The 24,931-nt window shown below is 35.3% G+C and overlaps 1 protein-coding gene and 1 long non-coding RNA gene across 3 annotated transcripts in view; one reads left to right on the top strand and one right to left on the bottom strand.

The window, feature by feature from the left end:
- DLC1 (DLC1 Rho GTPase activating protein) overlaps positions 1 to 24,931 on the bottom strand; it is a 230,734-nt gene that overhangs the window by 129,285 nt on the left and 76,518 nt on the right. Inside the window, exon 5 of the mRNA XM_005232092.4 lies at positions 3,651 to 3,684. Within this exon, the coding sequence (XP_005232149.1) occupies positions 3,651 to 3,684 (34 nt within the window). The remainder of the gene's footprint in view (positions 1 to 3,650; positions 3,685 to 24,931) is intronic.
- Positions 312 to 24,374, top strand: LOC114010687 (uncharacterized). 2 transcript variants are annotated; one of them, XR_008745689.1, is made up of 7 exons: positions 312 to 525; positions 1,416 to 1,485; positions 1,734 to 1,835; positions 10,093 to 10,174; positions 11,444 to 11,569; positions 20,347 to 21,388; positions 23,180 to 24,374. It is a non-coding gene; the product is annotated as an uncharacterized LOC114010687 (long non-coding RNA). The 2 variants fall into 2 exon arrangements; XR_003552266.2 differs by having other exon boundaries at positions 21,234 to 24,374.

Raw genomic sequence — 24,931 nt, forward strand, 5'->3', positions numbered from 1 at the left:
TGCCCTGTTTATGTGATAGCACCTAGTTTCATCACCTCAAGAGAAATAAGCTGTGCTACTCCCTGACCAGATGTGGGTATCCACTCTGTCTCTCCGGCTGGCTCTGTTGTTGCAATGTGTCTAAGTCACAGAGTTCACTATTCCCTACAAATATTTGAGGATAAATTGGGAAATCGTGAAGTAGGTCCACAAAGAGACTTAGGCAATACTTCTAATGTTGGCTTACAGTCATTTCACTTTTGTTTTGGCAACACTGCTTCAGAAACCTCACAGTTAGTTGAGAGTTAAACAATACCATTCATGAAGTCTCATGTGTGATTTACATCAATAAACCGAATGCTGATATATAACCAGGTGAACCAAAGGTTCATATGCTGATTATTTTTAGACTATAAATGAAGCTAACACCGCTAACTCTGACACAGACACCGCCATTATTGACAGGTGAGATGAACTCTCCATCCCTCAAATTTCTTCATAGTTTGTGGACAGAATTTGAGAATAAAAATCACAACAGTCAGCAAGGTAAGTATAGGCACGGAAATACATAAATTACTCAAAAGACAGACAGATGCATCTGAAAAACAAGTCTTTTGAAGCTGGTTGCTGGCCTGCATTCCTGATTTAGGTGCCATGAGTCCCAGCCTTGAGTCATCTTTCTTTTTTCCTGACTGTGCATGTAGTTTGATCTTAATTTCCACCTTAGCAAAGTTCTTTTGAAATATTTCCTTTTTTTCACCATTGCCAGAAATGTCAACAATATTGAGACTTCCTAAAAATTTATTTCTCAGAAATATCTGATGCCATAGTACATCATTTGCAATGCCCTAATTCACACAGCTTGAAGCAATAGTGTACACAGTTAGCCACAGCTGATGTTCTGCTCAATATACTACTGATCATTTATAGATTTTTGCCAAAGGGACTCTGCAATTGCAGGTTTTACTTCACTTTCCACTGTAAAAAAACCCCAACCAAAACTAGTTATGCAACCCTTGTTATTAATTAACAAAAGTAGCAATGTTTTCAGATTAAGTTTGGCTATAAATGGAAAAATAGTGTGTATGTTGGGTTTTGGTTTTTTAAGTATTCCATCTGAAAGTTTGTATTTGAAGTAGTCAAAATTTACTGCATGTTGGAAAATATATAAAATTGAGAAAATATTTAATTTCAAGGATTAACAGCTGCTATAAACATAATCAGTAATGTGTGAACTTCTAAGGTGCTTAAGCAGCTTGGTCCATTTAAAGATCTGTTTTGTTGCCTATAGGAAAAGCATTTGAAAGTATCAAAACATCTGGAGTCTACAGAATAGAAAGTCTTGTAAAAACAAGTTTTTACTTATGTATATAGAATTTCTGAAACAGAAACACTGAAATAACAGCCTTTCTACTTTCTTGTATTTCTCATTCCAGTCCCAGATGAAACCGAAGAGTTATAAGTAGGAAAGAGGGTGCTACAAGGAATTATTACTTATTACTCAAAGTGAGAAAAATTGACTAGGCATTTTCAGTACATTTTCAATATAATTTAAATTTTAATGCAGTGCTACCCAAGCTCTTTACCTAATGTGTTATTAGCATAGTCAGTAGTAAAATAAACAGATTCTTTTTGTTCTGTGATATTTTGTAAAATATTTTAGTCTGTTTGTAATAATATAAACTAGAAAGAGTTAGGTTGTTGGTTATTTCCAAATAAATATCAAAAATAATATTTGTTTTGTTCTCTTACAGCAGACATGCAAATAAGGTATATTCAGTTTTTGAAGGCTTTCACACCTTACTTATGGCTTTGTCATTCATGAGTCTTATGCAATGTCATTTATCTGGTGAAGGGTAAGCAGAATTCTTCTTTAGGAAAAATAAGGGAAATTCTAATTACCTCTAGAACCAACTGACTTCAGTCGATAGGCCTGATTTAAATAATCATCTCCCTAATACATGCTCACTATTTCCAAAAAACCAGTATAACCGCTTGAGCTTCTGAGCTGTAAAGAGTTAAACAAAAGCCAAAACTGGTTGAAAGGCAACCACATTTCCATTCAGTCTAGCTTGTGCTCATGTACATGGAAGTGTCAGCAAACTGACTCCAGATAGCATGAAATGCCACCTAATATTTTTAGTATTAAATATAATGCTGTCTACAAAGAACATAACACTGAAGTCTGAGCAGGAAGAGAGGGACAGATTCGTATGCATATATACAGGTTATAAAGCATACATCAAAACCACGTTTATTTCATACCATCATCAGCACTGACATAATTGGCGGTTTTGACACTGAAGAAGAAAGCATAAAGCTTTGAGTTTTATTTCTGATTTTACAAGTTGTTAGCTGTAGCCACCATTTGTTGCACGTCTATTCCTCTGGTATAAAACTGGGGTCATTACACCTCTATGCCCTGAAGATTTTTTAATGACTTTGGGGTACTTTTTGATCTTGTACAGTACATAATTGCTAAATATGTACAAAACCCTATAATGTTGCATGGCTGTTTGACAGAGTATTTGCAGTTAGGTCCAAATAGTAGGGCCAGTTATAAGCAGTTTGCATATGTGGACATAATTTAAAGGATGTGGCCAAACATAAACATGAAAAAGAAATACCAAATAATACCACAGGTGATATCAATAAAGAAAATGCTTATTAAATATGTGTTACAGTTTGGGAATTATTTATGAACTTCAACAGGTAAAATAGCAACATCCTGACCAGACAACTCCATTGCTTTTACAGTACTGATTAGCATTGTGGCTTTTTTCTCAAAAATGTTTTTTTGACCTATTCCTCTCCCTTAATGAGCAAAAGAAAAGAAATCAACTGCACCAGGATAACACAAGAAAACATCACCAACAAAAATCAGTCATATATTGGAATACCAGGTGGCATTTTGATATTTCAAGGTATTTTTGAAGCTGTATTGGAAGTACAGTAACAAACTGTCAGTTGAAATAAATGACAAAGAAGCCAACAGAGATTCTATAAATCTATAGTGCTAAAAGCAGCATTCCCTAATGTTTACTACAATTTTTACTACAATTACACACATTTGAGTGTCTAACAGACAATCATAATAGATTTCACATACCAACACCAAAGTACATATAGTGTTCAGAAAGCATACGTAAACAGAAAAGACTAGAAAAACAACCTTAAAATATTCTGGAAGTATTTAGCCAAAATAAAAATTATCATCTCCAGTGAAATACTCCAGATAACCAAAATTTCCTGTCATACTTAAAGACATACAGTAAAGTCATCAAATTCCACTGACTTGAACAAACCCATTGGAATTCGTGTTTGTTAATCAAGACATCAAATAGATCAAATAGATTTTTACATCAAGTAACAAGTTAGTATCTAGAAGACGACTGAAGTGTAAGGGCCAGCTGCAATTCAACCGGGTACTTCGTGGGGTAGTTTCAAACATGTTTATTAGCATGACACAGAAAGCTGGACCGCTTTTCAGAAAGAGAAAATGTCCTATTCAGAAAACAATGAATAACCTTTACATGGACATTCGTCAGGTCTGTAATCCTACACATTCCTAACGCCACAGTTGAAAAGTGTCTTTTATCACTTAGTTAAGTAACACCCTATTCCACAAAACAAATACAAGGAAATGAGAAAACAAGTAAATATTTACTTACCAGCCTTCTCCTTCTCTGAAATAACTGGCATAGCCTGAAAGAAAAAAAATCAATAATATCACTATTAAAAAAATAAGAATATTAGTGAAACATTATAAAATCTTAAGGCAGATTTTATGAGTGTCCGGAAAGCCTGGAAAGAACCAAGGTCTCGCTGTGTTAAGCGCTCCGGAGAGAAAAAATACAGTTCTCATTTGAATGTCTTGTAATTTATTATGATACTAATTACTGTTAAAAGAAAAAAAAAAAAAAAGACTAGCAAAGAAGGGAGGAGATGGAGTTAATAAGACATTCCAATGATCGCATTTTGAAATAATCATCCTAGAGTACATGCCCACAAAATTCCACAGGGAAATTACTAAATTCTGAAGGAGTGAAAACAAAACCTGTTGGCTGAAGATGAGACTAAAATGCCAAATCTTCTGCAGAACTCAAATAGAGTTGTACCATTGACTCCATATAGTTAGGATTTGGGCTCAAATGTATGTTATTCTGTAACATACAACTTTCTTAATTTTTATACAGTTTTTCAGAGGCAAGTAAAGGAAATGTTTTCATACTTGCTGTAATTGTTTTTGGACTTGGTTTTTTTAATTTTTTATTTTTTAACAGATGTAAAATCTTTCATTTTATGCTTTTCTTTCAGACTAAAGCAGAAGAACTTTCTGAGTGAATTTTTCCTAAAATAAGTAGGTTATAGAGTGAATGAATAGTAAAATGGAATTCATATGGCGCACATATAAATAGAATTAAAGAACGTGCAGATATGATAAAGGCAAGACAGGCTGGATGAGAAATTGGATTGGGTATGCAATGTGTGCAGAACTGCCGTGTGAGTTAAGGTATAAATATTACATCCCTTTCACTTATGTCTGTCTAGCCTTTGTTCAGCAGATTTTCCTGCTGCACATTTCACAGAAAAGGAAAGGGGAGTGATGGACAGAAAACAAACCAACCAGTTTCAGACATTCTATTGAGTTCCTGAAATAGACTTTGAAAATTTAATTTCAGCATATGATTTGTCCTGCTATATAAAATACTATTGTATAGCATTTCCTGGATAATATTTTCTACAAAATTTTAAAAAGAACATGTCTTAGATAATATACATTAATAAATACCTTACAGATTGATAATAGCCATAAGAATTATTTTGTGATTCTTTGTTTCACCTATACTCTGACTAGTTAAATATCTGTTGCTTGAGTATGACATCCAAAACATTGTACCATCAGACTAGTATTATTCAAAACAACAGCGTCTTGCTTGAAAAGCCTTTTTCCTTGCTTTTTACAAACAAATATTTGTTCAAAAGAACCATTTTTCTCCAGCAATGCTACAAAAACATTAACTTCCATAGACAAGAAAGTTAACATGCCAAAGAAACAACAAAATCGCAGAATGAATCAAGGTATCAGTTGCAAAGAAAGAAAAAGTATATCACGTATAGATTTCTTTTAAAAAATAATTGATAGAATTTTGAAAATCCATATATAATTTCCTTCTCTTTCCCAGACCTAAGTGGCTACACTGGCTAAGAAAAATAATAAAATAAGAAAGAATCCCCCAGATTCACTATTATTGTCTGTCTGAGAGGGAAATTTGTAAAGTGAGAAATTTGTAAAGAGAGAGAGTATGTAAGTTTTCCTAGAATAATTAGGAAAAGGGCCTGATATGGTGGTGACTACCTGTTAACCACCATTTTCACAGCTCCAGGTTCCCCATAGTGCATTATGTAAATACAGACATTTTTTTTTATTGCCTCACTTTTCTTCTTGATATCAGAATTAGCCTACTTTTTCAGGAAAACATGGTTCCATTTCTTTCATGTGTTTTTAAAATTGAAAGAATTAATTTTTTCTGATCTGGTCTTATTGATTAATTGCAAAAGAAAAAAAAAAATAGTATTTTCCAAGAACCAAATGTTTTCTCAAATTGATGTGAATCCAAGTAAAAAAAGAATAAAGAAATTACCTTTTAAAAACGCCCTTATAGTATCATCAAGTTAATGAAAGCAAAATCTTTTGTTTAGAACAGAAAGGGAAACTTTTTTTTTTCAAAGAATATCAATACTCTCCTCATTGTAAAGATTGCAAATACAGGAATGCTTTACTCAGAACATGGTACTGGGGCATACTTCTAAATTTTGAATCCACTCTAACAAAGACATCTTGGATGATACTTTTAAATATGTCTGTTTTCTAAACAGTGTGTAAGTGTGCTGAATCAAGATGTAAAATGAGCTAAAAAATCTGTCAGGATGTTCTATTGCTGCTTAAGGGCTGAGAAAAAGAATCCTAAAATAACACAGCTAGAATTTCTTAAAAATTTAAAATTAAGTAAACCACGAGTGAATCTTGTTCAACAAGATCTCAGACAGTCCTACTATTGGTTTAGTTTTTTGTCAATATAGCTACACATACTGCTTACATGCTGCCCGGTGGGAAAACATGATTGTTACTTATGAGAAATGCTCTCATCTTCAGTACAGTTTTGAATTCACTGGAGACCTTCCAATGAGTTCCATATGTTCCAAATGAACCGCATTCCCAGGAAGTGATTTAACATTTCTGGCAATGGAGCAATTAAACCGGATTTTCCTGCTTGGCCAGATGGGTTCACTGTAACTTTGCATTATTTCTCATTCCTCTTACAAAACTAAAGAACTAGACTAAGAATTTCCACATGATCAGGTCACGTGTTTTAAAAAAAGCAGGCACATGCCCTTTTTACACCCCCTTCAGAGATTTCAACAAACACCCCCCAAAGTCAGGCTCCTCTCTATATTTTTAATGGTATGTGCTCTTAGGAGCACCAAGAAAAACAAGGGAGAGGGAAAAAAGAAAAAAAAAAAAAGAGGAAATCAGGAAATCTGTATCAGACCATTACTGAAATATACTCAGGATTTTATTTTAAATTAGAGAATTCGATTTTTAACCTATGAAAATCTTACTGGAAATGTCATATTAAAAATTTTTGTATGCATGCTTACAGTACTGCAACTAATTTTCTGTATATATTCTGTCTGCAAATATGACATTAAAATGCATGTAAAATGCTATATTGGACACTTTTCTTCAAAGTTGCATTTGCCTTGCTTGGACAGAAACGTTTACCAGTAATACTGGGTTAAATAACCACTGCTTTAGAATTTCATTAGAAATTAGACAGAAAAGTTGTCTTCTAGCAAGAAAGAAGATGGTGGAAAATTCTGATAAATCAGAACTTAAAATATTTTTTTGGTAGAAATTAAAAGTTTTGTTTGGCCAAAGTGAAAATAACTATTTTTTCCTGAGCTTTTAAGAATATTTTAACAGGAAAGAGAACTAAATGTGTAAACAAAAAAACAAACAAACAAACAAACAAAAAGCCCATGATTTCCAAAAGCAACCATTTGTTTTGGACATGTGCAGTTCTTTGCTGTGAAAAGAGGAAAGAAAGAATCTCCCCAAATTACTTTCCTTCCATTACAGTCAAAATTCACCTATTTCACCTCTGAGCTGGGCTAAAACATTAGGACTAGAGCTTTTCAGATTACAAGCAGTATAATCCATGGATGTGTGCAGTGTTTTAGTGATGAAAAGGGGAGGCACCATCTGCCAAAAGGACAGAGTGCATTTGGAAGCAGCAGTGAGGGTGCGCTGAGATGCAAGACTGCCATTGTAAAAAGCTGAGGCACGCAGAGTTTGACTTGAACACAGCGTGGCTCTCCTTTAACTGTAGTGCAATGCTATATGTTTTTTTTTAATACTGATTCCAAACCTGCAGATTCCAAACCAAAGCCATTATGAATAAAATTAGCTATCTTTTTGTTTCCTTGCACTCACATGACACTAACAGCTCTGTAACAACTGATTTGTTTGCAAAGAACTACACTAGATGTCAAAGGTTTGTATAAAGTGGCAAATTACTGTAGGGGAGCATGTAGCATACAATTTCTGAAATAAAGGTCTAGTGACATTATTTATTTTTGCAGTATCTCATGAACCAATTGGAGTCACTCTACATTTCAGTTTTCCAAACAAGACAGAGCATCTTTAATTTAAAGCCATTAAATCCACATTTTTTTCCCAGAATACTAGTTCTGCTTTTTTTTTTTTTTTGATTGCAGAAGAAAAAGTGCATTTTGCATTATGTGAATCACATATCAATACTGCCATCCAGCCATGATGGATATTCTATAAAGCCCTTCCACCACAGACGGCTGTCAGCTATTCAGGCTTTTTTCAAGTATGCATTTGAATAGATGTGCTGGGAAATTTCTTTGCTAATGATCTGATACATCTTGATTTGCAAGCATTTATTTACAATTTTGCCTGTGAAGATAGGGTAAAGGGAAAACTCCAGTCCAAGCATTAGCATACTGGAACTTGACTAGAAAGGGAAAAACCAGCCTTCATAATAATTGTGAGCAGGTGACTTGCAATTGCTGAGCTCAAGCTGTTACAAATTCCCCACTTATTTTTGGAAGCATTTTAATGGTAATCACCTTTTATTCCTGCAATCAAAAATCACGTTCTAAATTCTCAGCTTAGTGGATGCTTCCTTTATGCAAAACAATGTTAGTAATAACTGTGTTTTTCACTGAAATGATTCAAGACCAAATCCACGTTCCTATTCTAAAACACTTTATATTGCATTAGAAGCAAAATAGACACCAACCTACAAATCTTTCAAACATAAAAATGAATGTTATATTTAGTTTTTAAATGGGATAATTGATTTTAAGGCCAGAAATAGCTATGTATACCATAATATATCTCTGTTGTCTCCTTTCTACTCAAATGATCAAAACACACAAAAATCTAAAAACCTCTAAAGAAAAGTGATCTACTGAGCTTCTGACAAGAAAGGAGGTAATAGCAACACAATATACAATTAGCAAGGAAGGACTAATGAACTGAATGATAGAGAAATCTACACCAGTAAACAAGAGCGATCTTGTACCTGAAAACTGAGGTCGACAATGCTTAGACAGAAAACAAATTTTAAGCATTATTTAATTTCTGATCCAACAGTGTACGTCCTGTATCATCTGGAGTCCTTAAATATACATTTTATTTTATTTTGAAGGTATGCTCTGGTTTTCCTAATTTGGATAAGTAGTAGTTAAAAATAACTGGGCTATTTTACAGAAGAAAAAAATCCGGGATCATTCATAGTTTGAAATTAGGAAAATACTGCAGTGCAGAACCAGAAATGTCCTCCATTGTATCTTCATTGCAACAAAACTTTAAATTAATATCTCTCTACTGGAAAGTTTTGATTTTTTGAAATCAAAGTATTTTCTGTTAATGGGTCAGATTAAGAGAGTAAACATATAGAAAACCTTTTTAGAAATAATAATTAAAGTAATCTTTTGGTATTAACACTGAACTGAAATCAGAGCAATAATGCAGAAGAAAAACAGAGAATGAATAGTTTATAATTCAGAATTATTTACAAAACATTATTTTATTAAACTTGTAAGTTTTAAAGTAGGTTTTCAGTTCTCCATGATTTTTATGATTTCATTATTTTAAAAATCTGGGTAAGGAAAGAAGAAAAAAAAACCCCAACAACCCACCGACTTTCAGGACAGACATCTACAGAAGGGGAATTTAGCAAGGTCTTTCTTCTTTGTGGTCTTTCATTTTACTAAAGATTGCAATTACTCAAAGTAGAGCAGAAGGCAATTAAAATCCACCCAACAACAAAGCTACATCAATTAACTCAATTTTAAAAAGAAATTAATGTCACATTGAGAGGTCTTTGGCTAAGTTTATGAATTTAGTCTTAGTGGAAGTACAAAGCTGTACGCTTGCCTGCATATGTTCCAAACAGTTGTATGCTTCTCCCCAACTACTCTGTTTTCTGACTAGATATTTCTGTTTGCTTGAACCTCTTTATGCCACTGAGGTCATGCACAGAGACGCCTTCTCGTTAGTGCTGGATGGCTGGCAGTTCTCCTTCCATGAGGCACTTGCCAAGAGCCTGCACTTGGGGTGGTCTGGTAACTTCCTGCGTCTTCGTCATTCAGCTGGCAGAGAGTGACTTTTGTTGGATTGGAAGTGCAAAACAAAGATGCAGAATAACTGTCTTGTGCCCTGTTTGGTGTTATTAGAGACTTCCCATAGATCAGGGTAAGCTCCCAATGCTCTGAAATCTGTCGGGACCACATACAGCTGGTTTATATGACAGATAAGACAACAGCCTGTCTTCAGCTTGTCCATTAAGTAGAATTTGGCCATAATATAGAATTAAGTCCTTTCTCTTTAGGGATGCTAAAGTCTTCAGAGCAGCTGCTACAAGTTCCTACATACCAAGAGATACCATCACATATTTTGTTAAATGTAATTATGAGTTTTTAAAACTAGCAATTGTTAGACCTCATCTTATTTGCATATTAGGACTTGGAATGAAAACAAATGTGTAAAATAAACTTATTTTTGTTACTTCCCAGGAGTTCAGCAGATAAGGAACTCTGCTTCCACTTGAACTGCTCTTTAATTACTGGGGTGGACATACAGTGCTTGAAAAGAGAGGTCAGTTAAATTTTAGTTTAATGTTAAGGAACATTTGTATAGCTTTTGGTAACAACAAAACCTGTGCTTCCTCCAGTTCCACCAAACATATGTATCTCTTCCAAAAGAAAACATAACTTGAATGTTAACACCAAAGCTGAGATCTGACACACTACCTCTAGAACTGGAGCAGCCCCAAGAGTGCTTATGCTTTTCATCAATCACCAGAGGTTCTATTAGGGTTCATTTACACACAGAGAGCTTTTTCCCAAGCTCAGAAGTCATTTGTTTAGCTAATGTTTATCTTATAAAAACCTTTTACAATAATAAACACATCAATAAACGCTAAAACACTGGCAAAGCTGAACTACTTCGGAACCAGAGGGCACCCAGCTCTATAAGGCAGCAGTAAAAGATAATTACAGACTTATGTTTCCCATTTGTTTTGGCATCATGTAACGTCTACAAATGTGATTTTGCCTTAAAGCCCTTAAATCTTGGGAATGCTTCTACATGGCTGACAGGAATCCCAGGTGATTTCAGTCTTTTCTCATCTCCTTGCATATAGAACTTGCAACCTTAGAATAAGTCCATATTTCATGTAAATAAAAAAGTCTTTCAATCACGTGATGACAGAAAGTAAAATTTGTTACATGATTCAAAGTTACCAACTACCTTTGAACACCTACTTGCAGAGTAAAAGGGGAAAATATAACAAAAAAAAATTATACCATTGCTGTCTTTCCCTAGTCACCTCAAAGAAAACAGAGGACCCCTTTGCTCTTCATCTTAAAAAAAGCAAGTCACTTACTAATTTTGAAGGGTACAGATGTGAAAATCAGGAAGCTCATCCATCGCTGCAAGTACCAGAGTCTATTGTAATAGAGAAGCTGGATGTTCATGAGCTAACTGAGAAAAATGTTAGCAATACAAATCATCAGATATGGAATTGAGCAATCTGATTCTAATGATCTTTCTGTGAGGTCAGCCCAAATCCAATGGTTGATTGCTGCCTACATTTTTGAATTCCACTAATGTTCATCTCCTGGATTCAGATCTCACTGAGATTACCAACAATAAAATCATATTTGAATTTCTTGAATATCATTGTATGCAAAAGATTGGTGTTTAAGCTGGTCAACAAAGACCTCGCTGTGTTCAGCTTTATGTTCTGAAAAGAAAATCAGGTGTAGAGCATTGCAGCAATTTATTGACACCTGCTGGGAAAGCAGCAATTATTGACACCTACTAACACTGATTCTGTGTGTTTGTTCTTTTGAACCTCTGTAGGTAATCCCAGCTGGCTACTCCTCCCATCGTTAGCAGCAGCAAGCTGCTACAATAGTTGAGTTCTCGCTGTCTCTCTCTCTTTCAATATAAAAAAGCAAACCCTGAGAAACTAGTTTTTAAAACACGGTATGTATGTTTTGGCTCAAATCTTTGTGCTCACAGTCTCGTGTATTCAGTCACTGATATTACATTTGTTGGACCACGTGGGAAAAGATCAAAAGCAGATCCTTAGGGAGGCTCTTGATTTTGAGCTTTATTCCAGGCATAGAAGAATAAATTACTAAAAAACTACACATCTTCCGTGATGATGAAACCTCTACTTTCTGCAGAACATCATAGTTTGTTGCTCAGAAAGATGAAGAGTCACATAATAGTGATGCTAATCATGAGGTGGAGAGATGGAGGCAGGTAGCATGCCAGACAGAACCAGTGACAGGTTTGGAAAAGTCAGTGGGGTGTTTCATTGTGGAAAAAAGTGTATCTAACTCTGGAAGGTAGCACGGGTGAACATAATAGAGTAAGTGCCAAATTAATGCATTTCATTAAATTATTACCAAGTCAGTAGCTGAATGTGATAATTTCATTTCTTCTTGGTTTACTAAAACATAGAGGAATATAGATCAACTTAAACCGCATTATTTGCTTTTAAAAGGAGAAAGCAAATGGCAAGGAGTAGAAGCACACACAAAGACAGTGGCTTTGCCTTGGGTAGCAGGAAGAGGTAGAAAGGAGAGGAATAAACACTAAAGTATGCTAACTGGATTTCCTTTGCTTATTTGACCATATTTTTGGAATATCAGTTTGTTCATGCTCCAACATAGGTCCATAGTGAGCGTGAACTTAAAAATCAAACACCATTACTGTGACCTTACTAAGTTAGTAAGATCACCCAATAGAAAGACAGCTGAAATGAAATGAGTTCGAGTGCTCTCTGCATAAGTAGTGTGCTGACCTTTAAGCACTTGTCAAGGCTGTGGGTGACAGAGGCAGTAAGACAAGAAGACATCTTTTAAATGAAAAAGTAAGAAAACTTGTATTTTAGTTCATTCAAGAACATCTGTTTCCTCCAAGGTGATTTAAAAAAAATATTGGAAAGATATTGGTTATATGAAATCAACTCCCTTTTTTTCCGAAAGACACAATAAATAGATAAAAATATTCAGCAAGCGAAAATGAGAAGTTTCTTTATCACTGGGAAAAGAAACATGAGCTTTGTTTCTTAGAAGGGCCTAAGGAAATGATGCAAAGTAGACTTTTTTTTAATCCAAACACAATGAATGTTCTAAAAAATACCCCAAGTCCCCAAAAAACCTCTTCGGAAAATGGAACATTCATCTGCACAACTGTTTTATGCTAAAATACTCTTTATGTTAAAATATCCCTTTGTTGTTTGAGACCCCCACCCAACTGTAAGCATTTTTACTTTAATATCTAAGTTCTGGTCACACTGAGTATCAAATTTCCTTTGCTCATATAACCAAAACCTTGGTTCCTCTGGTACAATTAGTAAACCGGAGAAATACATCTTACATTTGCCATACAGTTTCTCCAGCTGAAAGTATTACCAGTAAGAGTGTTACTCCAGGTTTGTGATATGACCAATTCCTACTACATTTCTTTAGGATCTTGCAACACCTTGCTTAACTTGGTAATATCTGAGCTGACATTTCATAGTACGTACTTACATGGACAGACATCAGCACAGACAACACACATGCTACAAATCTTCAATCTTTGTGCAGTTAATCCCATTTCATTCCCAGATACTATCTGTCAAGCTAGTATCTTTGATGTCATAAAAATCCAGAAACCAATAGAAGTACTCATACATCTGTGTAGTTTTGCTCATGCTGCCAACATATTTTAAAAGCCTGGGAAGAAGGAGGCCTGTTTTGCAGCTGACTGCAAGGGATTCTGGGTTCCATTCACCACCTTAAAGTTCAGCCATATATGCTGCAGGTTAAAGTCAGGATGAGCTTATTGCATGGTTAAGATGACAGACTAGGTTTTACTTTTCTTAGAGTAAGACCACTGGAGATAGTAATGATCTGGTATTAGAACAAGAATACTAGCTGGACAATCTTTGTTCCAGTTACAAATATTACAAACACCTAATTTTTCTTATCTTTAAAATGTAAACAATAATGCTTTGCCATTAAATGGGATGCCTGGGGGCCTTCAAGTGCCTAGAAAAAAGTATTCTGCACAGTATTCTGATTGTTTTATGATATGCTTTTCTACATAATATGTATAAAAGTTTAGTATATTACAAGATTAAAACAAATTAAACCAATTAATCTTAACTTTTGAACATATACACACTTTTTTTCTTACAATTACTAAGGTTTTTTTACTGTAAATCATCTAGCATGCTATTTATTTTGGGAGTTTGCATTCTGATATAAAAATATTTTCCAGTAAGAAGTTCTGTATTTTAGATCATTTCTTTCTAAGATTTGGATTGTTGGAATCAGTAGGTGTTAAATTAGAAACAGGTTCTTACATCATAAAAATGACACTGCATATTTTATCTTAATTAACAGGTATAATAATTATCTGTTCAAACAATGGTTAACTATAGCGGGTGAAAGATATGCTCTCTCTGAAAAACCTTTATTTTGTAAACTCTTTTCATGGGACACTTAAAAATTGCAGATATTCAATACTGACATTAATTTACCTCAGATGAGTTCCAAACATTATTTTCTACAGATGATACATTTCTAATTCATTTTAAAAATATCATTACTGATACAAAACAGAATTCTGCTAAATTCAGTAGGAACTTTGTTAATTACTCCAGTAAGCAAAGGCTCAAATTGATCTCTCTCATAATTTTGACTATGCTGCGTCCATTTCTTTGTTAAAGACACAGTTCTGTGTGTGCATATATGGGTATGCATAAATATAATAAAGTCTAGTATTAAAAGCCAGGATTTATATAAAATCATTTACTAATTGCTATATTTACTATGAAGACAGCCCTTTTAAGCTCCTTCTTTTTTCAGAAGTTCTAAAATTGGTCTTCTTTCAGGATCACTTTATTTAGTTAGCTAGTTCTGAATTTTATTTTTGGTTTCTTCAGGCACTAAGCAAGAAGTATCTCATCAATGTCTGTGTTCCCACGCTATTCCCACGAAAATCTCACTCAGACTTGCAGGCAGATACACTGCAGATCCTGAGAGTAGTAAGCAGGTCAAATTCTGTCAAGTTCTGGGCATTCTCTCTGTTTCCCCAGGATCATGCCCTAATAGTAAAGTTTCTTTCTGAATTGTTCCAACTTTCCCAAACTTTGTGTGGCATATTACAAAAATGTAGTTCACAATTTCTAAACTTTCAAAACTTTCCAAAGGGCAAAAGCACACAAAAGTCATACCAATACCAGTCCCCTGAGGAGAGTTTGAATTATTCCATGTTTTAGTTAAAAGAGACTATTACAAGTATGAAACATTTTCTGAAAAAAAAACCACTTTTGACTGAATCTTACGTTCACACTCAACTCTCCTAGAACCAGTATTTCACAAGCATTTAAAAGTATTCCTGACCGTTAATGATGGTGCAAAGAACTCTAAAAAGCCACAAATCCTGTTTCACCACATGAAAAGAATAGGTGTTTTTTTGAAAGCAGATAGCCTGCAGACTGTCAGAGTAGATTTCTGGCAAAGTAGCTGTATTTCATATGAAAAACAATTTGTGAAAGGCATCATATGAGTAGGATAAACATAAAATTTGAAATCCACCCACATTAGTCCCTAGTTTTGTATGTAAATTTAAATTACAGAGCTGCCACAGGAAGGCTAGATGGCTTTTTTAAAAAAGCAATTTCTTTCTTGTGTCTTGGCAGTGAAGTAAGCAGAAATATGGCTTAATGAAAATAAAATACCCAACCAACAAAGAAAACAACATTGTACCAGTCCTTCTACATAGTGCCTGTTTTTCATTGAAAAGAATAGAAGAATGCTGTACTCTTGACCACCCATACACTTTAGACCTTTCAAACTCAATATTTGTGTACTGAACTCAAAGGGGAAGGAGTAGTCTGTGTATGAAGCAAGTTGCAAAAACTTGCTATGTCTCTAAAGACAGAATTATAGAATGAAAATTCTATTTTATATTTGCCTGTTTTGATATAAGCATAAATGCGGTGAGAGCAGTGGAAGGTACTTAGCACCTTGCAGCTGCTGAAACATAAAAACCTTTAGTAGTTAGTATCAAAGAGTGAGAGAAAGAAATAAGCCAACCTGCAGATAAATTAGATCAAGAGTTATCAGTCTGCCTTTTTTATGCTCATTTCTCCATTATTTTGTACTTCTAGTCTAGTCAAAATCTAGACCATTCTGATTTACTTTTCATAGGCAAATCCTACTCCCTGACAGTTGGGCTTAGCATGATTTAGAAACAAGGGAGCAGCCAGAAGTGAGGACCCAGTAGGCTAGGGATCAACCTGATTTGCCTTCCCAGATATAATTGCTGGCTACATGGACCAGAAGAAAACAGTGACTATAACATACCTTTGTAAGATTTCACATGCTGTCTCACAAAGCAGTCTCATCTGGAAGCTGAGGAAGTATGAGCTGGAAAAGCAGTGAGTTGAAAAATGGCTGGACTGACATCATTCAGAACTGCCAAACCCTTAAAACTGACACTTTCAGCTAAGGTATCTAGTTCAAAACCATCTTCTCTCTTAGAGTTTTTAGAATGAAGACAGAACTAATTTGCTCCGAGTTCCTCATGGCACCTGGATGCATCTTTTAGATGCAGTACAAATTGGTTGAGAAGGTAATGCCAAACATTGCTGAACACAGAAGAGCAGCTCTGCACTCAGTCTGAGGAAAAGATGAAATTCTGTGAAAACTGGAATCAATGAGATTTCAGGGAGTCCCCAAAATGACAAAGGCTTGGGTTGCTGACACACAGGGAACTTGTGGCAGCTGAAATAGCTCCTGTTATGTGTACTAAACTTGGTTTATAGAACTGCAAAGTGTAAGAATTTCTTGTGAAAGCATCAAAGGCATACATTGAAAGTTGAAACCCAAGCAGGAAAAAGATGCTGGCTTAAAGCATACCCTTACAGATGCTGCAGATATATGGCAGATTGTCTTGAAGTACTTTCTACAGACATCAATAAAACAAATAATGGCAGCAGAAGGAGATGGTGTTGCCATAAGTAATAATAAGAAATGTTCATGGATTTCCAAGTGGTCTGAGCAAACTCAATCTATGTTTGTGAGAATGTGACAGCATTTACAAGTCCACATAGCTTCAAAGCTACATTTGAACAGGACAAAATAATCCAAACTTTCAGCTTAGTAAACACCACACAGAATACCACATATTTTGGCACTCGCTCTCCTGATTGGTATATGTCTTATGAAACCTGGATATTACTGACTCGCCATAACCCAATGCAGTCCTGAAATACTAGCACTAGAAGCATCCACTTCACTAGTTCTAGAGAAAACAGAAACTTTTTTGTGTATGCATAAGAACAAACCTGGCATACAAAAAAATACACTGCAGCAAGTTTCCTGAATTTTTTTCTCTTATGCTGAAAATTCCACAAATAAGTTATTAGGAAGGTGAGGCTAAGGGAAATATGACACAAGATACTGCTTTAGTACTTCATTACTTTAAAGTGCACTTGCAGATAGCCTCTATCTGCAAGAGCTCTGTTTTTTTCATATGAAACTGTGTGAAAGCTGCAGCAGCTACAGATTTCTGGCTGCTGTTGAAAATCTCAGTGTTCTGATAGAAGTTATGTTCTGTTAAGACTATCACTAATTACAAAGTACTGAAAATTATTACTTGCTATTATTTGTATTTCTTATACAAGTTGTTTAACATACTTAAAGTATTCTGGGAGTTAAAGAATTTCAATAATGTAATTATCTTTTCTCCTAGGTTTTCTTTTTTGGCCTTGTTTTTTTTTCTCTTTCTTGTAAGACAGCCTAAAATTATAAAGGAGACAAAATGTTCAGGAGAGATTCAGGCTGTAGGTCATAAGTATTGAGCAGTGGTTTAATTTAGTAAATTAACTTAAATAAGCCAGATAGAAAAAAAGCCATATTTTGTTTGGCCATTATGATAAAGGGAAAAAAAATCAACGTTTTTGTCAGTTGTGTCTGCAAAGTTCTCTTGAAGACTGATTTAATACTGAGAGTATATGCTAAACACCAGAGAAGAGGGTCTCCATAACGTCAGTGGTCCTCTCTGCTCTGTATCCTATTTCCATTTGTGATGTTTCAGAAAAAAGCATAGCTGGTCTTTTGTACTCCGAAAACCCTTGTCAAGCCACAGATAATCATTCTGTTCTGATGTCTAGAGGTAATCAAATAAAGTGTGAGGTTTTATTTTAGTTCTTATTTTGCTGAAAAACTAAAGCAAGAAAGTTGCAGGGACACTGATTCAGAACAAATCTTGATCTGCCCATAATCTAGGAAAGAAATGATTTTGCATGGGAACTATCCGAACAAGAGACACCTCTGCAACCATGTCACACCTTTCCAAAGGCAGGCGGGAAGGATGGATCCAACCTTCTTGCTAAAGCATTTACATAATTTGTTTTAAAAACTGAAAATTAATCCAATCTGTGACCTTTTCTAGTAAGCCATATAAAAATTAACTACCCTTTTGCTATGAAAGTGGATGTTATTGCAAGGTTGAAATTTAATTGCGTTCTATAGAAAATGAATCTTCTTACACCTTTGCTGGCAAGACTTAAAAGCTATCCATTCTTAGATATCTTTTCCACACTCCTACATACAGTTATCAAACCACTCATTATCCTTTGGGCTGATTCCTAACTACTTAGCAGAAATGGAAAATATGCTATGAAAGTATTCACTTCTCATGAAATGATAAAATTAACCCCAATTCCATTTATGATTATTTATTTAATTTGTATTACCTGTAGATAAATGAACTTTTCCCAGAGTAACCACTCAGCATAGTTCCTTGTAAATCACAGAACAATGTTACAGCTTTAGTGCAGGAATCTCGGTAATTAAACTTGAGAGAAGTCAATGGGAAGCCTTCCTTGACTTTGGCAAGCATTGAATTTCGTCCCCAATCACTAAAGACTATCTTTTCCCCTGATCTTTTCTAACTTCAAGTGCTAAGGCAATTGATGTTGCTTTGGTTAATTCAACTTCACCTTCATTAGTGGCTTTACTTGCCCAGTATTTTACAAACTGTTATGGAAATAAAGTTTGAAAGAGTTGATACCCGGGAACTGACTGAATGTACCCATTCAAGTAAGGATCATATCTTGCCTGTGTCATGTTGTATCTCATGGGGGAAGGAGGTGAGCTGTTAATCTGCCTCATGCTTAGAAAGCCTTCTATCATCTAATTCAGAAATCCAATGGTAAGACAAAGCCCATGCCCTGCTGCCATCTATAGAAAGGTGTCAGCAAACAATTATCTTCTACTCCTCCCTGAGTAATAAGAGTAAATTGGAAGGGGATAAGGCTTTTGATTTGTCCTATAGTGTTTCATTAGAGGAGCCATGTTAAAAAAAAATCTTGAATCTCTGTTTAAAATGCCTTCTAACATGATGCAGCTTATGATAACCAATTTATTTGCTATTTGACTCAGTACAGTAATGCTTAAAAATAATTTTCTCAAAGTAATTTAAGATCTTATTACATGGAATTGTTACGTATGTGATATGTAGACTTTGTGATGAAGAACTTACCTATTACTTATAAATGAAATTACTAAAATCTTTTAAAATTCCTTCAGTCCAAAATAAAATAGGCGGAAAATAATAAATGGGAATACTAGAATTCAATACTTTGCTAGTCTCTCTCATTTGGATGAATTCATCCTGCAGGTGAAGAACACAGCTCTTTAACACAGTGGGATCAGTACAGTTTTAATGAACAGCTGATTGGGCCAAGACTTGGGAGAGTCACAAGTGGAACTGGTATAATTTTCCTCATGTACCGCCTTTTAATGGAAGGACAACTGCACTATTTGAGAAAACACTTGCCCAGCTGAGTGAGAGTCAGTTCCAGAGTATTCAGAATCTGACAGTCAGCGCAGGTCTGTTTGACACAGCGGTGGAAATAGCAATGCTTGGTAAAAACCAGAGCTCCCACTGCTGAACTTTGTAGCTGACCTACACAGACGCTTGCAACAGTGGGAACTTCTTACATGCACATACACAGCCCATGAGATAAAAACATAGTAACAGAGTAATTACTAGTTTGAGGAGTTGAACTACTAGAACTTCAGTGAAAACAATAAGGAGAGATTTAGTAGCTTGTATGGCTTCTGTGGGAACTTCAGATAACCACACAGAACTCAACGGGAATTAGGAAAGAATTTCCCATGCATTTTATGGAAGAAGTTGCATTTTCCACTTGAATTCACACAGGATGGTGATTTACTGGTTGGAAGAACTGAGTCCATTTCTCATTTCGGAAGGTGATACTGATAGTGTTCTTTGGGTAGAATTGGCTTATAATACTGTCAGACCACAAGACAACAGGGAATGCAAAAACATGACAGGTTTTTCCAGTAAATCTTAAAAATTATTTGCTAGTAGATGAAAATGACGTGTGGTTTTTGAAGAAGATAACAGTATAATTTATTCACATAGATTAATGATAAAAAGCCACTCTTTAATAGCTAGGAGAGAGAACTTTTAAAAAGAAAAATCAAACTAGACAAAAATACATGCAGGCTTTTTATTTATTTAAATTCCTCAGTCCATTTTGTATCAATAAAAATAGTCTTGTATTTAAAATTCCTACTTGATTCTTCACTTACACTTTCTTATTATAGTTATGTATTGTGTGTGTTCCTAAAATGATACCTTTACTATGTAATTTCCATACTTCAAAATACAAATTACTCATTATATTTACTGTCTGAAGTTGTTTCCATCTTCATTTGCAGGGATAGTCAACATCCACCTATATCAGATGGAAATTGCCAGTCATCATCTTCATATTTTACCTAACACAGTCCAAATCAGTATCTTCATCACTATTCTTACACCCCCAGCTTCTGTTCTTTACTCTGACAGAGATTCTGACCCCACTGATTTGTTTCTCCCAGTGTGCTGTCTTTCCTGGATGACAAACAGGCTCATAGATCCCTTGTCCACTGGCTTATTCATGTCTTTCTCTATCGCTATAGAACGAATTCTCAAACACAGTTTACCGAGTACAGTCAACCATTCAGATTTCTCTGAACTATTATCTCCTCGAAGACTTATGTGTCCCTTCCCATGTCAAACGCTGTCCCTAGCTCATTGTTATTTGAAGAGAAGTTAATGAAAAAATGTTTTAAAAAATGTTTTAATCACTAATAATTCCATAACTTTTTTTGTCTGTCTCCTAGTGTCAACTGTTTTACCTTGGTCTTTAGGCTGAAAACTTCTTAAAGTAGGACTGTTACTGAAATTAAACAGCATACTTGTAACAATTTAAAAAATAAGTATAATGGTGATATTGGTGGCCTGCTTGTATTTTTGCTTTCATTCTCATCAAGATCAGACATGCTTACACTTCACAAACCTATTTTTAAGTGGTGACAACATTATTTGTATTACTGAAGAACTCAAAAGCCACAGACTTGGACCACAACCTCATTGTGCAAGATCCTGTACAAACAGGGCAGAAGAATTACCCATACATCAGAAGGAATGTAACCCAGTATAAGGCAAGAATCTTCATGCAGACTGATGTGGGACTAGAAGAAAATTATCATTTCTGTCATATAAATAATGTTTTAAGTAGTCTGGGAACACTGAGATCCTGACCGATACTGAACTTTTTCAGATACCCAGCAAAAGAATACATTACAGAAAGCACTTGAACAGTCAGAGAGATAACTTTGCTGATGTATGTGGGAAGAGTCTTTTTGAGGAAAAGCATGAAGGAATGAATACAGTTTCCCATATTCCAGCTTTACCTGCAGTTGTGAAAGTTATCCTGTGAGTAGTTTTCTGAAGCATCTACGATCTCATAACCCTAAACATATACAGAATCTAGAATATTTTTGATCTAGAATATTTTGTCTTTTAGAAGTACAGTGGTGCTTACAGATTCTTTTCAAAGGTAGGTTAATTTCCCTTTTTGATATTACTAAGTGATAGCAATGACCAGATTTTCTTCATGAACTGTTTTGTCTTTTCGTTTGTAGTGAATCATGAACTGTCGTTATCCTTTCCTTTTCCCCACTTCCAGCTTCCTGTCAAAGAGGATAATCAAGTTCTGAAGATTACCAAACACTCAGCTCCTGCAGCACACAGCTGCTCCAGAGGCCATTATGCCCTCACACCTCCTTTGCCTTTTGCCTCTCTCATATATAAGAAGATTACAAGAAACAATGACCATTCTGAAACTTTTGAAGACAGTGAAAGAATTTTCAAAACATTTTTATGCATTTTGTGTGCTGAATGGACTATACTCAAATGCCTCTAGCTTGTAGGGATGAGACATTTTCTAAAGTTCTATCATTGTCATAAAGATTACATTTGTAAAAATTTGTGAGCTGCCCAAATGTATGATAGAGCCCATAAAAATATTCATTAAGGATTTTATTATTCCATGAATGGCATCATTGTTAAATTAATATTCCTTAGTAGCTACTACTTTATACAAGTCACAGACCACCAGACAGAAGCATGTTTTTGTTCATGCATGCTCACATGCTGATTTTTTTTGCAAGGTTAGGGTCTGAAATGCCGTTTATTTCCCTACAATCTTTCACACTATTACTTCACAGCAGTTTAGCATACTCATTGCAATGTGGTCATTAAAGGTAATAGTAATAGTCAAAGGAGACTTAACAGGAAAAGAACATTTCTTGACAATGCTATCACTGTGACAAAAAAATGATTTAAAACTTAAACTGTGTAAGTACACTAAGTGTAAGTACACTGTACTTACACTAATTTCAATCAATGATAAAACACAGTACTGAAAGCATAAAAGGTATGCTAACTGGAAGGAATCTTTTGCCTGTGCTATGATTAACTCCACCTACACCATTTGCAAGAGATTAAGGAAGTTTAGAATTAGAGAACACATGTGTTACACAAGGATAGCAGTCCAAAAGAGCACACTGACAGGCAGACACCCATGAAATGCTGCCTTGAAATTCCTGTATCCCAGCTTTCACTCCACCCTACTTGTAGCCTGGACAGCAGCAGCAGGAGATCTGATCGGACTCACGTTCTGCAGGGCCCTGCAGCAGGACCACTGATGACCCCAAGTGATTAAGGGTCAACAAACTTCAGCCTGAAGCAACCGTTCTATGAACTTTGGCACATTCTGAGTTGGCTCCTGCTGGTTTGTTGCCTTTGGCCCTTATCTTGCAGTTTAGCAAGGATTGTGAAATTCTGAATAAAGTTACAAGACAGATAGGTTTTGCTTCAGTGATTCAAGGTCTCACTCTTCAAATGTTCTCAGTCCTTAAAATTCCTTTGGCAAATAATCTCATCTATCAGCTAAACGTTTTCCAATAGGTGTGTCGAAGGACGCACCCCACCCCACCCCCCTCAAAAAAAACCCCCAACAACAACAAAAACAAACAAAAACAAACCCAAAACCCCACCAAAAACCCCCGAGATGTAAAAAAAGAAAATATCTGTATAAATATGATGTGGGGTAGGGAAAAATTATCAGAGATTCTCTGTTGTAGCACTTTGGTGTGAAAAACTACCTGCATTCTATGTGTGTATAAACAGCCCATAACAGAAAACTCTTTGTATTTTTTTCAGATGGCTGAAGAGAAGAACTACTTCAGAAAAGTGCAAATACCTTTGGAACATGAAAAGGAAGAGGAAAAGAGGAGCAGCCCAGTTTCAAAAGTACTTGTAAGGCTAACCTCATTGACTCCCACATGCCCAAGTTGCCTACAAAAGAGGACTTTTGTAAATTAGTAACGGTAATTGTAAAGTCAATTAGACTGCTGAAAATTTTGCTGTGAATTTTGCTTTCAAGGAAGAACTTAGGCCTTTGGCAGAAATTATGTTCTTCCTCCTTAAAAGTACAAGGAGGAGAACACATAACTCCCTGGTGTCCTTTTTCTTGGCAAAGTTTTTTCTGCCATTGTGGTGGCCTCAGTGCTGTAATGGAATACTTAATGAAATAAAGATCTTCAGTGATAGGTAATCATAGGTAGATATGTAAATAAAAAGAGTACAGAAGACATAAAATAAAATATTAGGCTTGTCAATATTTCTTGGAAAAAGGCAACTCCAAATGAGAAAAGATCTCATTCAAATATTTAATGAGACCTGTGACATCTTTCAGCATATTTTGAGATGTAAACCTAATCAGATTCAGCTAAATTGTCCTGGTGCTTCTCCCCTGATCTTTACCTGTAAGAAGGTAGTTCCTACTTGTAGTATGTATTTAAACATCCATTCTCCCTTCCTTCTCTCCCTACCCTTCTTCTGAGCAGTCAGGACCAAGTAACAAAATAATCATAGGAAGAATTTTGTTCTTCTGCCTTCCTGCTTCCTTAGCTGGGGTAATTCCTGGAGAATTTATCATTCTAGTAAGGAGCTGTAGAAGAGCACTCAGGTTAAGGTTTTCAGTGTCTACAGTCAGATTATTGAGTACATAGGCAAGGTATCACCAAGACATTTTCAAAAGTAATTCAGAAGTGTAAAACTTAGTAAAAACTGTTCAGCTACAGGGCTAATACAAGTAGATACAGCAACAGGGCTTCCTTTCCTGGACACCATCTTAGTCCTGGAGGTCACATAAGATGCAATTCACAGCATCTGGTGGCAGGTAGGTCCTTTGTATTTGTTCAGCTCAGCAGCTGTCTACTTCTGCCTTTAAACATCTAATTTTTTTTTAATTGTCCTTCTAGTAATTTTCAGAAATTATTGATTAGTGGCTCCATTAAGAAAACAATTTTGGACAATTAGATGTCTTCTTGAAGTGTAGAATGGCTTCTAGGTACCCAGATACTCTGAATTTTTAAAAATAAATCTTATATCTCTATCTTTACTTAACATAAATCCTATGTGCTCTGTTTTCCCCTTCTTACAATTTTTGTATTTCCAAGAGATTATCCACAGGATGCACTAAACAATGTGGGAAGCCTGTTAAAGACTTTTTTTCCTCTCCTAAGAATACAGAGGTCTCAAAACACTCTGAAATCCCTAAGCATGTCGAAACATCACTCAGCATTGGCAACAGCAAAATTGGATCTTTCTTGAACTGCTTTTGTATTGGCAAAGCAGCAAAAGAAGAATTAGAAAAATTGCACGTGACTTGTAGCAAAGTTCCACAACGAGCCAACATAGTTCAGCTTTAACAGTTTGGAAGCTGGATATAAAATTAGCTATATTACTCTGTTTTATTTTTACTATCTGCCCTATGCCTATCACCTCACTAATTCTCCAATGAGGTCTGAATTGCTGGACTTTTTGCTCATTCAACATATCAACCATGTGAATTTATTGTGAAAAAATCTCATTGTTTCTGTTCAGCTGAAAGGTCTATACTTAATTACA

The sequence above is a fragment of the Falco peregrinus genome, chromosome 2 (assembly GCF_023634155.1).
Source record: "Falco peregrinus isolate bFalPer1 chromosome 2, bFalPer1.pri, whole genome shotgun sequence".
NCBI lineage: Eukaryota > Metazoa > Chordata > Aves > Falconiformes > Falconidae > Falco > Falco peregrinus.